Raw genomic sequence first — 17788 nt, 5'->3', positions numbered from 1 at the left:
CCCTGTTCTATACAATTATCCATGAAGCTTATTTTTATACATTAGAGTTTATACCTCTTAATCACCTACTCCTATGCTGCCCTTCCCCTTCCCCTCTCTCCACTGATAGCCACTAGTTTGTTCTCAATATTTGTGAGTCTACTTCCTTTTTATTTTATTCACTGTGGTGATGGTTTAGTCGCTCAGTTGTGTCCAACTCTTGAGATGCCATGGACTGTAGCCCACCAGGCTCCTCTGTCCATGAGATTTTCCAAGCAAGAATACTAGAGTGGATTGTCATTTCCTTCTCCAGGGAATCTTCCCAGCCCAGGAATCAAACCTGGGTCTCCTGCATTGCAGGCAGATTCCCTAGTTTGTTCTATTTTTTAGACTCCACATATAAGTGATATACAATATTTATCTTTCTCTGTCTGACTTACTTCACTTAGCCTTATGCCCTCCATCCATATTGCTGCAAATAGCAAGATTTCATTTTTTATGGCTAAGTAGTAATTCACTGTGTGCATATATGTGTGTCTTATTTGAAATGAATGTGTTGCAGTACTTTCTGGCTGAACCTTCCTGGCACTGATCCAGTCACTAGGTGATTGGGACAATGTTGGGACAATGTTAAGCTTTTCCAGCAAATACAGTCATCTGAATAAATGTCTGTGGCTAATACAATAAAGATTATAATGATTTGTAACCCAGACTCCTACAGTAGATTTCTCCAGATCTAAAGCTTGCTATATCTCTTGTCAGTACTGTAATATTTATTTTATTTATTGCAATAAAACTTGGGAAACTGAGATTTTCATCCTTTCCATTGCCTCTCCTCTCTTCTATTCATTACCAAGTTGGGAATTTGCTACTATTTAAACCTCTGCTATAGACTCCAGGTGGTGATAGATATGCACTTGACAGTCTGGCTTCCAGCCCTTGAGTTATATTCCAGTAACTATAAACATTCCTCTTATCTGTCCCTGCCAGCTGAAGGCAAAGCCACCAAAGCTGGGAACAAGAGGCAAAACCCATAACTTATGAGTGTTGCTATTTTGTCCTCTGGGAGTCGTAGGCCTCAGGAAACAAGATAACAGGCACCACGTGCAGAAGCTGTGATGGCTCTTAAACCCAGATGATCCTTGGAAGTCACAGAATCAGCACTGTGACCTATGAACAACCATGGACAGAAACTGGGATTCCATCTCCTAAAAACCAAACTCTTGTTCATTTAAGAGCTGGCTCCTGCAAAATTGTAATTCAAGAAGATACATGTGCCCTATATTCATAGCAGCACCATTCACAATAGCCAAAATGTGGAAACAACCTAAGTGTCCATTGGCAGATGAGTGGACAAAGATGCGATATACATGTATATCACACACACACACACACACACACACACACACACACACATGCAGGAATACTACTAAGCCACAGAAATGAAACATTGCCATTTGCAGCAACAAAGATGCAACTAGAGATCGTCATGCTAGGTGAAATAAGTCAAAAAAAGAAAGACAAATACCATGTGATATCACTTACACATGGAGTCTAAAATATGGCACAAAAGAACCTATCTATGAAACAGAAACTGACTCGCATAAGGAACAGACTTGTGGCTGCCAAGGGCAGGGGGCAGTGGAAGAAGGGTGAATTGGGAATTTGGGGTTAGCAGATGAAAGCTACTATATATGGAATGGATGGGCAACAAGGTCCTACTCTATATCACAGGGAACTAATATTCCCTGTCCTGTGATGAACCATAATGGAAAAAATATAAAAAGAATATAGAACCATAATGGAAAAGAATATAAAAAAGAATATATATATACATATATATGGCTGAATCACATTGCTGTGCAGCAAAATTAATACAAACTGTAAACCAACTATACTTCAATAAAAAAATTTTAAATTTATAAAAAAGAATTGGCTTCCAGTGATCAGGAGACCTCCACCTAATGATTTCTTGCTTACTAGCAGATGAAGTGCAAATTCTTATTAAAATTTTTGCTCGGTTAAGGATCACCTGGAGAAGCATTTTTCTGCATTGTAGATGAGACCCTGTCAGGGTCCTGACATCCAGATCTCTGGAATGGGAAGGAGTAGAGCTGGGTATTTTAGGCCTCTCAGCCCAGAGCCCACTCAGGCCAGCCTCACTTGGTAGGGTCTGGGAGTAAGTTTATTTAAGAGAGACTTTATCTTTGATGGCAATGGGAGAGATAATCAAATAACCAACAACTGTAAGCTTTTGCTTTACAGTTTTCTGTCTATATAATGTCTTTCATAGAGTGAAACCAGAATGCTTGGTTCTGGGTCATCAGAAAATATTTGCACTCAAGATAGGTAAAAGTGTTAACCTATAGGAATGTATACTCTTTTAAGATTATTTCCCCTATTTTATTCTTATTTTCTTTTCTTTAAACTCCCGGGATTTCTGTTTCCTTAATAAAGAATGAAGATTCTTGTGAGTAAGATCTAACCCTCCTAATAACTTCAAGATTCTATTATTCTTAAATCTCTTTTCCCCTTGTTGTAATCTCTCTAATCTCCATTAAAGTTTCTGTTCACTGTAATTTCTTCTTATTTCACTCTTAAGATACTTCTCCTTCTCAAAACCCAATCATCTCCCAAGTATATCATACAATTTGCCCATTTGCTTTTACTGTATTTAATAGCCCTTTTACCTTTAAACATATTTTTATAAGATATTTCAATTGTTTGATGTGGACCATTTTTTAAGTCTTTATTGCATTTACTACAGTATTGTTTCTGTTTTATGTTTTGGCCACGAGACACGTGGGATCTTAGCTTCCCAACCAAGGACTGAACCCACATCCACTGCACTGAAAGGTGAAGTCTTAATCACTGGATTGCAAGGGAAGTCCCTAACTATTTTTAACCCACTTATTTTTTAAACATCTTCACATTCATATATAAACTCTATGAGAAGAAGGATTCTTGTCTTTTTTCCCCCTGTTATGCCCCATAACCTAAAAGAATAAATGCTAATCATGACCCACAGCTTTCTGTGGACAGTATACCAATACCAATGTCCACACTGCAGCTTTTGGGACAACATAACAACTAGCAAGCTGCTGGCAATTTTTACTTCCAAAATATGTACAAAGCATAATTTGAAAATGATTTGTGTTGTATGCATGCTCAGTAATGATTAAATTCAGACTCTACCTTTCATTTGTAATAGTACAGTGAAGTGGCTCAGTCGCATCCGACTCTGCAACCCCGGACTGTAGCCCACCAGGCTCCTTCGCCCATGGGATTTTCCAGGCAAGAATTCTGGAGTGGGTTGCCATTTCGTTCTCCAGAGGACCTTCCCAATCCAGGGATTGAACCTGGGTCTCCCACGCTGCAGGTAGACTCCTTATCGTCTGAGCCACCAGGGAAGCCCTGTAATAGTAAGACATTATGTGAATCTTCTACTCATATTTGTACATGGCTTCTAAAGTCAACTCAAATAGATTTGAAAATATGAGAATTATTTTTAGTATGGACATGTTTGGTTCATTATTAATTTTTAATGAATCCTCTGGTATTTGACTCCAGAGAAGACAATGGCACCCCACTCCAGTACTCTTGCCTGGAAAATCCCATGGACAGAGGAGCCTGGTAGGCAGCAGTCTACGGGGTTGCACAGAATTGGACACAACTGAAATGACTTAACAGCAGCAGCAGCTTGTATTTGACTAAGATTTGTCTTGGAAAATGTACCCGGCATTTATCTTTATGCTTACATGTCCAAATAGTATTAAAATAAAAATTGCCTTTTCCATTACCTTTTCTCTATATTGCAATACTTTTGTACATGAAATTGTCATGTACAATTTATTATAGAAATTACTGTGTTGTGACTTTAATCACCTAACTAGCATGAAAAAAAGAATAAGTGCTGTGTTTGTGCTTACCCTTTATAGTGATTGGTTCTCAGTTTTGAAGATCCTATCTGGTTCTTTGTTAAATGTCAAATTTCCACTTCTCTTTTTGTTCTGATATGGGGATTCCCAACCTTTTGATAACTGCTATAGTTATTATTATTTTATTTTGTGACTCTAGCCATTCCATCCAGGTGACATTTTAAAATAATTAAGTTAAAATTAATTTTAATTTGAGACTTCTGTGACTGTTCTGAAAATAATTGGTGATAACTTGGAATATTGTCAAACCACAACCAGGAGTCACTTCTTTTTTTTTTTCTTAATACTTATGTTCGTTTATTTACCTTTGGCTGTGCTGGGTCTCCATTGCTGCTTGGGCTAGCTGCAGGGTGCAGGCTTCTCACTGCACTGGTTTCTCTTGTTGCAGAGCACGGGCTCTAGGGCATATGGGCTTTAGCAGCTGCAGCACGTAGCCTGGGTAGTTGCTTACTTCTAAGCTCTGGAGCACAATAGCTGTGTGCACAGGCTTAGCTGCTTCAGGGACGTAGGATCTTCTTGGATCATGGGTTGAACTGGTGTCTCCTGCATTGACATGTGAATTCTTTACCACAAAGCCACCAGAGAAGCCCAGAAGTCACTTCTTTAGTTTATGTTTGCCAGAAATACAAATCTTCATTTGTAGATGAGGCATGTTTGGAAAAGTAAAAAGCAGGCAAGGAAGAGAATGAAACAAACCTTTGCAGACTTTTAGTAAGTTCCAGGCATGCTATTAGATATTTTCACACATACCAAGGTATTTAATCTTCTGGACCACCCACAATAGTGGTAAAGTCGTCCTATTTTCAGATTAGGAAATAAAAACTCAGAGATTTTAATTTATTTGTCCAAGCTTCACATATAGAGAACATTAGCGCTGAGATTGGAATCCAGGCTAACCTGGTTTTAAAGCCTGTGTGCTTTCCATTCACTTTGTGTTCTCCTAAAACCGGTGTCCCAGTGACACTACAGGCAATACTGCCACAGCACAGCATGGCTTTGACTGGATTAGGATGGAGAGTCCATGCCACTCGATGCACAAAATGCTCGTAGGATATGGCAGGCCTACAGTACATTGTTTAGTCCTCAGTCTCCTTAAAGCCTATAATAATATTTCTGATATGATATAAAACCCTTGTTCTAAAGAATATGACTCAATTTGAGCTTTGTGTTTATTGTTATTCTTAATTTATTAACATTAATTTTTACCGGAGAAATTTTTCTAGAAAATCATAAAACACCAAAAAAGTTGACTAGGGCTTCCCTGGTGGTCCAGTGGTTAAGAATACACTTTGCAAGGCAGGGGACATGGATTCGATCCCTGGTCGGGGAACTAAGATCCCACATGCCATGGGGGCACAACTACTGAGCCCACGCACATTAGGGTGCATGTTCCGCAACAAGAGATGCCACTGCAAGGAGAAGCCCATGCTAGCAACTAGAGGACCAGCAATAAAGACTCAGTGCAGCCAAAAATAAAATAATCAAATACATTAAAAAAAAAGTTGACTAGAACACATCCTCCAAATACTTAGGCCCATCTCATGTATGCCTCTCCAGAAAGAATATAAAACAGCCTATGTAACTACAGTAAAGTTAAATAAAATTCAAAGTTTGAAGAGAAGGGGGAGGAAAAGAAAAATGAGAGGCAAAAATAAAATGACATCAGAAGTGAAGTATATCAGATGAATATTGCACATTCACTGAAACAGGATAAACCTTTGGTTACTATGCATCCTAATATTTCTTCACTTTCAGTTGGGCTTGTGCAGTTAACTAGATTTATGCAATGTTGGAATTGGAAGGGAGCTCAGAGACCATTTAATTACTCCTTTACAAATGAAGAAACTGAGGTCTGGTGAGAAACGTTGAAGTAAAAACTCTCCTTTTCTTTTCTTAAGCTGCTTCTTGAAGAATCCATTTCATCAAATTTTGGTTGATACACGTAATTCTCTTGTCCACAATAACCAAAGTACATTTCACATGCCGTAGAGAGTTTCCATGGTGGTGATTATCACCAAGGCTAGGAAAAATGGACGGTATGATGTGTAAACATGTGAACCTCAGGTCTAACTCCAGCCTTTGCTATGTACCAGCTGTGTTTCTTCAGGCAAATTATGTAACCTCACTGAGCTTCAGTTTCATCATCTTATGAAATTAAGCTGATGGTAATAGTTGATACCTTAATGACTTGCTGTGAAGACTGGATGAGATTAGGCATGTAAGATAGTGATATTTATAATAATTCTTAGCATGGCAGAAATAATCATTATTAATTTTATTTTAAGAGGCCCTTTTATGGTAATTCATTCAATAGCTATATGCTAGAGCTATATATTTTTTGACATATCATGAAGCATTGGTTTAGGAACGATTGGATTAATGTTTACTTAAATCTCTGTGATGTCTTCTTCAAATTTTAAGTCAGTTCCATAGTGCACTCATATGAAAGGTAGAATCAAGTACTCCAAAAAAAAGTGACCTGATTTGCCTTGGATATTTATTATAACAGAATCTTCCCTTGGATATTATAACAGAATCTTCCCTTGCCCTGGCTGTCAGGTCCGCTTTCCTTAACTCAGTGTATTTCTCTCTATGAGCCTGCTGCTGCTGCTGCTGCTGCTGCTGCCGCTGCTGCTGCTGCTGCTGCTGCCGCTGCTGCTGCTGCTGCTGCTGCTGAGTCGCTTCAGTCGTGTCCGACTCTATGCGACCCCATAGACGGCAGCCCACCAGGCTCCCCCATCCCTGGGATTCTCCAGGCAAGAACACTGGAGTGGGTTGCCATTTCCTTCTCCAATGCATGAAAGCGAAAAGTGAAAGGCAAGTCGCTCAGTCGTGTCCAACTCTTAGCGACCCCATGGAATGCAGCTTACCAGGCTCCTCCGTCCATGGGATTTTCCGGGCAAGAGTACTGGAGTGGGGTGCCATTGCCTAACTCCTTCATGTGTAAACAAACGTGATTTTATCAGCACCATTTTATGATAGTTCAAGTTCATTTGCAGAGCAGGTAGCAAAGAAGAGAACAGAAAGACCATCAGTACTCTTGTAACTCCCCTGGAAGGTCACCCTGTATTAGCAGGAGGAGATGGAGGGATCTGCCATGCATATGCAGCAGGAAAGCTTGTTTTCTGGACCTGAGGGCAATAATGAAGCATGGATGGATATGATCTTATTTTAATTTAATTCATAATTAATCATCTGTATTGAGAACCAGCTGTGAGCTGGGCACTGCTGGCCACTGGTAATACAGTGATGAAACAGGTATCGTCCTTGCCCTCCAGCCATCTTCCAGTCTAGGTGGGGAACCTGGGGGCAGCACTCACTTCAGTGGAAAAAGGAAATACTCTAAACAAAGTTTCCTTTTTAGGAGCTCTGTGTGCCCTGCACTATACTCTAGTTTAGATATCAAACCAGTGCCTGAGGCTTGAGACTGTCCTTACTTATTGTCGGAATTCCTGCTGGAATATAAGATAAGGAGTCTTTCAATGCAATCTCATAGTACTATACACTGAGTAGGTGTCTATAAGTTACAGTTCAAAAATATTCCCCCCCACCCAAGAGTTTCTGATACCAGGTTTCATGTCAAAGGCAGGAAACAACAATCTCCTTCATGTAGTTCGGAAACTGAAGTGAAACACAGCCAGGGTTCCAACCTGTAGTTGCAGAGCTTTCTTCTCTCTCTACCAGCCCCTGCCTCCTGTTTGTTGCCCTTTGTCAGAATCTTCTAACCAAGTCCTGGAATTTGTTTGGCCTGAATATCACTAACCCAGAGTTCTTCCTTATGGAGTCAGCATGCTGTCATGAACCTTGAATCTTCTAACTTAATAATAAGTCTGTGATGTCTACATTAGACAAGTTTATTCCAATTGCCAATGACAGAAACTAACCCTAGCCAGCTGAACTTAAAAAAAAAAAAAAGATACGGGGAGAAAAGTGGGAATTTTTTGGAAAGATATTCGTATTCCCATTCAGAATTTAAGGGCAAGAGAAACAGAAAGAGACAACAAGGAATCAGCCAAGTGATCATGAGGCTACTCTGAAGCTTTCAGCTCACTGAAATACCTGCCTTCCTCATGCTCTGATCAACTCAAAAGTGTGCCTTCATGGACTTGCTTCTGAAACCAGCTTTCATGTCAAAGGCAGGAAACAACAGTCCCCTTCTTGAACTCAGAAACTGAAGTTAATGAGTTGTCTCTCCAGAGGAGTGACTAAGCAGATCCCTGGGTCAGTCCAATGAGTGAGTACAGGTTAGGTGTCTGTGGAGGAGGGCTAGGATCTCTGGGGGTCTACCTCTATGTAAGGGGTTGGGATGGTGTTTAGAAAAGAGAAAATCATTGTAAGCCTGGAAGCCATGCCAAGAAGACCATATATTGGCCCTTCCTTGGGCAGAATGGTTGGCTAAGGAGACATGTCTCTCAGGAGACCAGATTTTTATCAGTGGAAGCTTGAATTTTATAAGTAGCTTGCTATTTTCTTCATGACACCATTCAAACTAGCCTCATGCATGGTCTTAGTAGTTAAAATTAATATGTCAGTTCTGCTTTCCTGGTTGACTCAGTATCATTTACCTTAGTTTAGCTATTCACTGATTAAACTTCAGAGGGAGTTTTCAAAATAGAATTTGAGTGCTCCCAGTGGAGATATGGGTCTTCCCTGGTAGCTCAGCTGGTAAAAGAACCTGCCTGCAGTGCAGGAGACTCCTGTTTGATTCCTGGCTTGGAAAGATCCCCTGGAGAAGGGATAAGCTACGCACTCCAGTGTTCTTGGGCTTCCCTGATGGCTAAGTTGGTAAAGAACCTGCCTGTAATGCTGGAGACCTGGGTTCAGTCCCTGGGTGGGAAGATCCCCTGGAGGAGGGCATGGCAACCCACTCCAGTATTCTTGCCTGGAGAATCCCCATGGACAGAGGAGCCTGGCGGGCTACAGTCCGTGGGGTCACAAAGAGTCGGACATGACTGAGCAACTAAGCACAGCACAGTGGAGATTTGGAGAGCTGAACTTGGGCTTGCTGTCCTGCCCTGTCCTTGCCCTGGCCAAGTTAACTGTGGACCTGGAAGCCTGGTTCATGTCATGCTCCCCCCTGCCTTACACCTGAATTACTGCGGCATTTGTGCACTCATCCATTCACTCACTAAGCTTTCCCTCTGTCAGAAACTCTATCAGGAGGTAGGAATACAAAGATAAATCTGACACCATACCTGCTCTGAAAGGACTCACAGGGCTTGGAAATGTGTGTGTTGGAAAAGCAACGGCTCTATGGTCCCAAGTGATTACAGCGCTGCAGGCTCAGGCAGCAACCCTGGCCCAGAGATCCTTACACTGCAGCACAACGGGACCCTATGGCTAAGCTCACCACCCAGAAACGGATACTGCAGTAAACAGAATCATGACACTTCCCCACTTCAAAGGTTCATATCCCTCCCTGGAAGTGTAAATGCTATGTTACACGGCAAAAAGGAATTCTGACTTTGAGATGCAGAGCTTATCCTGGATTGCCCAGGAGCATCCACTGTGATCACAGCAGAGAAGACCTGGAGAGACAGCAGCATGAGAAGGACCTGACCCACTGCAGCTGGCTTTAAAGATGGAGCAATGGAGCCGCCGATCAAGGAACGCAGCAGCCTACAGAAGCTAGAAAAGGCAAGGGAATGGATGGTCTCCGAGAGCCTCCAAAAGGAAAGCAGTTCTGCCAATACCGTCCCTTTAGATTCATGAGACCCGCTTCAGACTTCTGACCTCCAGAACTGTAGGATAATCAAGTCAAGTTACGTCACTATGTTTGTGATGATTTGTTACAGCAGCAATCAGTTCAGTTCAGTTCAATTGCTCAGTCATGTCCGACTCTTTGCGACCCCATGGACTGCAGCACACCAGACCTCCCTGTCCATCACCAACTCCCAGAGTGCACCCAAACCCGTGTCCATTGAGTCGGTGATGCCATCCAACCATCTAGTCCTCCGTTGTCCCCTTCTCCACCCACCCTCAATCTTCCCCAGCACCAGGGTCTTTTCAAATGAGTCAGCTCTCTGCATCAGGTGGCCAAAGCACTGGAGTTTCAGCTTCAACATCATAGGAAACTAGTATAGGCAAGTATATACCTGGGTGACGCTTGGTTTTATGCAAAAGGACAGAGGATTGACCAGGGGCATCTTTCTAGGGCATCATTTAAAATAGTATTTTCATATTAAGCATATGAATAGGATGATAATTTAGCATCACCTTTGAATTTGAATGGCAACCCACTCCAGTATTCTTGCCTGGAAAATCCCATGGACAGAGGAGCTTGGCAGTCTACAGTCCCTGGGGTTGCAAAGAGTCGGACACAACTGAGCGACTTCCCTTCACTTGAAGATGAAGCACAAGATTTCACTTTTTTTCTTTTTTTTCTAATTTGTGCACTGCATTGAGCCCTGAGCTCTGGTCTTCTTCTCCTCCACTGTCAGACACAGAAGTATTAAGAGGCATCTGTCTGAGTGCTACAGTCAGTGACAATCTAGACTACTACCATTGTTATTCTTAGCACATAGTTACATTTAGGTCTTTTTTACCTAATTTTAAAATCCTAAAATCCATGTTCCCAAAGATGGTGCTCACTGGAACTTCACTTAAGAATTTTAAAATATATCAGAACGTAACAACATCTAACATTGTTATAATCCTTTCTCAAGCCCTTCTTTATTTGGGGCTTTAAACAAATAAGCTTCATGAAGAAAGGGTAATCATTCTCACTTGTCAGAAGAAGAAAGAGAAGCTTGGAATAGAATGTCCAAAGTAACAGGGGCTGAGTGCCATGGCGGCTCTTTCTGCAAAGCCAGGGTGGCTGCCAGAGAGTGTTTCTCTCGGGTAGGTCCCTGGGTAGCCAGTTCCCAGTTCCCCAAGCATCTGCTGTGTCACAGCTGCATCCAGATGGCCCCTGGGCCTGCACAACGGCTGCTCTGGGTTTAGGTGTCGCTGCTTTCATTATGACTATGAACCTGTAACCGGCCCCTTGTCCCCATATGACTGGATCTGTTCTCACGAAAGAATCGCCTCAACAAAAAGGAGTGCAGGCAGTGTGCAAGAGCAGGACTGGGCCTTCTGAGAACTGTAAAAGCCACTTTTCACTGTGATCCCAGCGCTCCCGAGATGAGCTGGGTGCAGAGCGAGGAGGAGGCCACTGTTTGGGGGCCAGGGCGAGTGCGCCTCTTTGGCTGTTCTCAGTGACCCTCTTCACTTTCCAGCAGGGCCTTGTCTGGGCCCCTGGGTCAGAAGGCATTGTTCTGTTTTTGCAGTCAATTCACTGTCTCTACTCAAACCTCATAGAAAGAGTTTGCTTGGTTTGTAGGTTTATCATTATTATTACGGTTTTTTTTTTTTTTCAACTGCAGAGGAGGTATTTTCCTTTCCTTGTTGCGTCTTTTTCACTCCAATTCAAAGTCTATACTTTCTATGAGCTTTCTGTCACCCCATCAAAGAAGATTTCCCTGGCCTGATATAAATACCACGCTACCCAGACCCCTTCTCTTTTCACTCTTCATTCCTTTGCTTTGCTTTGTTAAGGTTTTCATAACAATTCTCTCACCTGACTTCTCTTTTTTTTCTGAAATGTTTCTGTCTCTGCGGCCGTGAGAGTGAAAGCGCCGTCTCCTTGGTCTGCTGCTGTATCCCCGAGGCCTCCCCAGGTGCCTGGCACTCAGGAGAGCTCAGGAAATACGGGTCAAATCAACTACTGAAATCTTTGCATCTCACCCAGTGTCTGGTACAATCCTGGACCTTCTGTACGAAAGACCCAAGTGAAAAAAAAAAACAAAAAACAAAAAACCAACAAGCCAGAGCAAAGGGGAGAAAACCCTTAATTACTCTTTTTGCAGTCACTTTCTAGTTTCTGATTGACTGATTGATCATGGTAAGGGAAAGATGCAGAAGGGGGAAATATCAGTGTTGAGTTGAAATCTCTCAGCCCCCAATACCTGGCCCCCCAGACTGGGGTTGGGGTGGGCTTTTTCTGCCTTCACTTGGAAGTGAAGGTAATTACACACAGTGGCCTCAGCCTATTCACTTCATATCCACCAACGAAAAGCAAAGCCTTCTTTCCTTTGGCTGTCAATGGGGTGGTAGCAGACAGGAGGGAAAATGCTATAAGCTCATATGTTTTAGGTCCACGGATTTGTTACAAGCTGTTCTGAAAATCGTGCAAAGTAGAACAGTGGAATAAATCCTCCTATACCTGGTACATTGTGTGGTTTAGTCTGCACAACTTTTGTAAAGCCCACCTGGAAAACCAGCAGTTATTGCTAAGGTCTAATGGAGTCTAATGGTGTCGCCTCCTCTAGGAAAACATTTCTAAAGCATTTCATAGAACTGCACTTCTTATGCATGATCTTTTTGCCTCTGTGATACTTTTTATACCCTGCCACCTACACACATCTCTCCTAGAAAGCAGAGTAACCACATGCACAACCAGCATGCTTGGTTCACTCTGCCAATGGTGGTCTCATCACCCTGTTCAGTTAAATGACTATATTCATGGCTAATTCTGTCCTAGACTAAGAGGGCAGAAATTATCTCACAATGCTTTATATCTCCAGTTTCCAGTGTAAGAGCCTGGAATGTAGTTTGTACTCGATAAATATTGAGACAGTGAGTCAGGTAATCCATGAAAAACAAGAAACTTTATAATCCAGGCACAGTGATCTGGTGTTAACATTTGGACTCTCTTTCTGGGGCTTATATTTGACTTTTTTTTTTTTTTTTTTTGGTCTACATGCAGGCACTCTGATTGTTCTGAAACACCCCTATCCCAAAAAAGTGGAAGAACCGTCCATTTATGAATCTGTCCGGGTTCACACAGCAATGCAAACGGGAAGATCAGAAAATGACCTGGTGCCCACTGCGCCTTCTGTAAGTGGCCATCCATCTGCCCACCGGGCTCACTGCCTAAAAGCAATAACATCCAATAAGTTACACACATTTTACAGCACTTTTGCTCACATAAAATTCACCCTTGGGTTATAAAACTGGAAAAGGAACGTAAAGTTCTTAAGCCTATGGCTCATCTGGTCCAGGGTAAATTGTAAAAAAAAAAAAAAAAAAAATTACAATGTGATAGTGATAGGATTTTAAAGACTTCAGAAATAGTGCTTAAATCCTGTCCTTACTTCACCAAAAAAGTTCATGGTAGAATATGCGAAAGATGTTTATGGTCACACTGTTGTCTAAACGATTATTCTATAAATTCATTAAAAATTTTTTAAAAAGTTCTTTTACATTTCAATTTTCTCTGGAAGAAAAAGATTCTCCACCTTTACTATAATTCCTCAGGATATTATTTTTTTCCCTGGTCTTTTTATTACTTATGTTTTTCCTTCATTGAATGAAGGGTCCAGACAGAAGACATCTGGACTCCTGTGCAGCATGTGAGCCACTGTTCACTTTCAGCGCAATGGGGGCTTTCATTGCTCTCCTTGGAGTCCACTGACGTTTGCTCTGTGAGCTGCGACCCTGCAAAGATTCCTCTGCAGCACCTTCTTCCCTTCACTGTGCCCCGGGCGCCCTGATTCTTTTCCTTTTTCTCATTGGCTCCACGCTCGCGTATAAAGTATCTGGCTTGTGTCCTCATGATAAAGAGGATCACACCTAAATGAAACGTCAAGCACTAGTTCTAGATAGCAATCATTATACTTGAAGATATTTAGCTACAGGTTAAATAGAAACATGCATGACCTTTTGGTCTCTGTGGCCGTACTTCTTCTACCCTGCCACCAGAGACATCTCTCCTGAGAAGCAGATTTATCGCGACTTCCAGCTTAACAGCTTTCGGCGGATGCCCACTGTCTTCATCCGCCGGATGCCCACTGTCTTCATCCGCCGGATGCCCACTGTCTTCATCCGCCGGATGCCCACTGTCTGTCTTCATCCGCCGGATGCCCACTGTCTGTCTTCATCCGCCGGATGCCCACTGTCTGTCTTCATCCGCCGGATGCCCACTGTCTGTCTTCATCCGCCGGATGCCCACTGTCTGTCTTCATCCGCCGGATGCCCACTGTCTGTCTTCATCCGCCGGATGCCCACTGTCTGTCTTCATCCGCCGGATGCCCACTGTCTGTCTTCATCCGCCGGATGCCCACTGTCTGTCTTCATCCGCCGGATGCCCACTGTCTTCATCCGCCTGGATCCTGCTCTTCTCCCTGACCTGACCTTATACTTCTCTCCCACATTCACGCTGGAGGACCCCAAGTTTCTGAATGCTCCTCTTCCCCCCCCTGCATCTGAAACCCTGCAAATATCTCTACTGTTTTCTCATCCTTAGAGGCCTGCATCTGGGATCAGTCTCTTCCAGAAAGCCTTCTTGACCCTTTCTGCTGCTGCTGCTGCTGCTGCTGCTGTCGCTTCAGTCGTATCCGACTCTGTGCGGCCCCATAGACGGCTGCCCGCCAGGCTCTGCCGTCCCTGGGATTCTCCAGGCAAGAACACTGGAGTGGGTTGCCATTTCCTTCTCCGATGCATGAAAGTGAAGTGGAGTCGCTCAGTCGTGTCCAACTCTTAGCGACCCCATGGACTGCAGCCTGCCAGGCTCCTCCGTCCATGGGATTTTCCAGGCAAGAGTACTGGAGTGGGCTGCCATTGCCTTCTCCGTGTTACTACGCTACGTCCACTCAAAAATAAAAATCCTGGAAATTGGCTGAGGAAGATGTTTTAGCTTTTTTACAAAGGGACGTAGAAGACCTCTGAATTAGAGAAACTTAGGAACGCAAGACAGTAAATAGTCTCAAGTCAAAACAGACCAGAGAACACATCAAGATCTAACCAAGTCTTTGTTTTCCAGTCGGCTGTACTCTTCCTGTCCTTCCTCTTCACCATCCTACACCCCCCCCCCCACCCCCCGCCACCAATCGCTTCACCGTCATTTTCATTTGTCCTCTCAGTTTTACTCTACATCTTCTCTGTTACCTTCCCTTAAAGATCTCCACTCAAGGTCGATCAAACCAGACCCTACTGCGTGCCTTCTTTTTCAATAGTAGAATGCAGATATGACCGAACTTGTGGAGCTGGTGTGAGCATGAGGCACGGGGCATACTTAGGTAGAAACAACCTTGGGATCAAATTCTGCAAGCTTTATTGCTTGCCTCCTTCGCCCACTTCAAGTGTTGGATGGATTCACCTGCCCAAGGATCCAGCAATGAACATAGCAGAAGGTTCTGCATAATGGCATTTTTAAAACAGTGGTGGAATTCCTTGGGAGTCCAGTAGTTAGGGCTCAGCCATTTTCACTGCCCAGGCTGGGTTCAATCCCTGATCAAGCAACTAAGATTCTGCAAGCCAGGGACAAGGCCAAAATTAATTTAAAAAAGTGAAACAATGGTGAGTGGTAAGTTGAAAATATCTTCACTCACGCTGTGTAATGAGAAGTCCATGACATTTATTCTGCATTGATATGGACAGAAAACTAGAAATATTTTCTAGTGGATTCTTGTGTCACAGTACTCCTCACTATGAATGGATGGACCAGCCAGCTGGGGAACAGTTACCGTCTTATCAGGGACTCTCCTCCCCTGGCTGAACACAGCAGCTCACAGCTTTGATTGAGGGCTTCTGGACTTCTGCCTTCTCTTGTGGAGATGCCCTTCTTGCACAAGCACTGGCAGTGGAGGAAGGGGATTAAGTACTATTTACAGGAAAAAGAACTTCTTGCTTGAAGTGAAAATGAAAATAGGTGTCCTATCGCCCAGAAATGTAGATGCTTCTGTAAAACTGTTTACCATCCTTTGGCAAGTGCATCTGGGGAAATGATTGTTTATGTATTTCATACACAACATAGGATTGGGCTTCTGAGATAGGATGAATTTAATTAATTCATTTGCTTAGCAAACTTTTTTAAAAAGTGCCTACGATGCACCGAGGCCTGTTTTAAGCACTGGAGGGTTGGCAATAAATTAGGCAAATACTCTGGCCTCATTGAGCTCACACTGTATGTAGTAGGGGATCATGCCAATCATCAAAAGAAGAATAAAAACCCAGGTTCTAATAGGAAATTGGCACTGATGCAGTGCCACACTCCCATCCGCAGATCTCGTTTAGGCGACAGTCATCAGTTTTCTTAGTAAGGCGCCTCAGAGCATAGGGATGCGATCCAAAACCACCAGTTGCCTTTATCTGTCTTGCCTCTTGAGTAGGCTTCATTCTGGAATACATCCTCAGTTTATCCCGCCTGATGGCTTTTGACTAAAATTAAGGCAGGCAGGGCTTCCCAGGTGGTGCTAGTGGTAAAGAACTTGTCTGACAATGCGGGAGACATAAGAGATGCTGGTTCGATCCCTGAATCAGGGAAGATCCCCCAGAGTAGGAAATGGCTACCCATGCCAGTATTCTTGCCTGGAAAATTCCATGGACAGAGGAGCCTGGAGGGCTACAGTCCATAGGGCTGCAAAGAATTGGCCATGACTGGCATGAGCACACACAAGGCAGGCAGATAGAAAGGATGATAGGCAGGCTAATGCTTTAATTTTAAAATATTTTGGTTGTTTCCAATTTGGGGCTATAAACTCTCTTCTTCTAGATGAGAAGATTTTAAAAAATAAATCTGCTGCTATATAGATATTTCCTTTCTTACCTCCTGAGACCATGAATAAAATTGGTATTCTCAGCTCTTTTCTCTGCAGCCTTCCACTTATCTATCAAAACCTTAGAAAAATACTAGATTTATCATATATTGTTTGGATGGAGGTAAGATGGAGTCAGTAGCATGATTTCTTAGTGTGATTTCAATTCTATCAGTATCTTCTACAAAATAACTTATCTTTATTTTGCCTCTGTAGACTCAATAATCCAAAATGGTAATTTTTTGTTTCCATAATATAATATCCAAACTCAAATCAGTCAGTTCATTCTTTTAATGTCAGAATGAATCAAATTGATTATTCAATATCAAATTCACCAATGCTATAAACATTATTTAAATGAATACCTGGGAGTTTCACTGTTATTTCAACGCCCTAAGAATTTTAAAGGAAGTGGTCATAGTCATATGTTATTTCTGGCTTTAAATCTTTATTTTGATGGTTGCTGTTCCTCTTTTTCCTTGGTAGGGAGAATTCATCTCAGGAACAAATACTGTGGAAACTCCCGTGAAAAAACATTGACATCAACCAAATCATTTCTCAATTTTTATTCATTTCTTTCTTACTAATATAAGATGTATTATGATATCATAGAACAAAATAGCCTACCACAAATCTAATTTCTTCAGGAATGTATGAATTTTGACATTTTTTCACCTGAGGGTCCTGGTTTTATGCAAATTGCTATTCATACTGTTCCCCACCATTCCTTATACTTCATAGGTGCCAGCTATGTGTCATATTGTTACCCTTGAATTATTGATAGGTGAGATGAAATGACTCATTCTCACTTTAAATCCCTTCTAGATGAATCAAGTCTAAATAGATATGCACTCTTGAGAGTCTATCCCATGGAATATAGGTCTCAAGAGATAGTCTGTGAAAAAACAAAGGGGTGGGTTTGGAGAATTGTATGATAAATTGTAGAAAATGCGATTTCTAATTCACAAAGCAGATTAGCAGAATACAGACTCTGGGAAGTACAGAAATCCCTCTTCTTTGCTTTATCCAAAGTTGCCCACGTATTGACCTTACGGCAGTGTGTGTGGCCATGTTTATGTACATAACACCCCAGCAACAATCCGAGCAGATGGGATGCACAGACGCCTGTTGCCCAATGCAGGCTCTTATAAATGGTATAGCTTATATCACCTGGTTGATATATAACATTGCCACCAAAGATGATGAGTGCAAAGTGCTAGCTCACGTTAGAGGAGAATCTGTGCACTGTTCTCTGTTGCTGCAAAATCTCACCGGACAATCTGGTCTGAAAACAGT

The 17788-nt window shown here is 42.4% G+C and overlaps 1 protein-coding gene across 6 annotated transcripts in view; it reads left to right on the top strand.

The window, feature by feature from the left end:
* Positions 1–17788, top strand: part of DAPP1 (dual adaptor of phosphotyrosine and 3-phosphoinositides 1) — a 59676-nt gene that overhangs the window by 28991 nt on the left and 12897 nt on the right. For all 6 annotated transcript variants that reach the window (XM_060416852.1, XM_012179624.5, XM_060416853.1 and 3 more), the window contains exon 4: positions 12664–12794. In XM_060416852.1, the coding sequence (XP_060272835.1) occupies positions 12664–12794 (131 nt within the window). The remainder of the gene's footprint in view (positions 1–12663; positions 12795–17788) is intronic.

The sequence above is a fragment of the Ovis aries genome, chromosome 6, assembly GCF_016772045.2.
Source record: "Ovis aries strain OAR_USU_Benz2616 breed Rambouillet chromosome 6, ARS-UI_Ramb_v3.0, whole genome shotgun sequence".
Taxonomy (NCBI): domain Eukaryota; kingdom Metazoa; phylum Chordata; class Mammalia; order Artiodactyla; family Bovidae; genus Ovis; species Ovis aries.
This window is presented reverse-complemented; position numbering and strand designations above follow the sequence as displayed.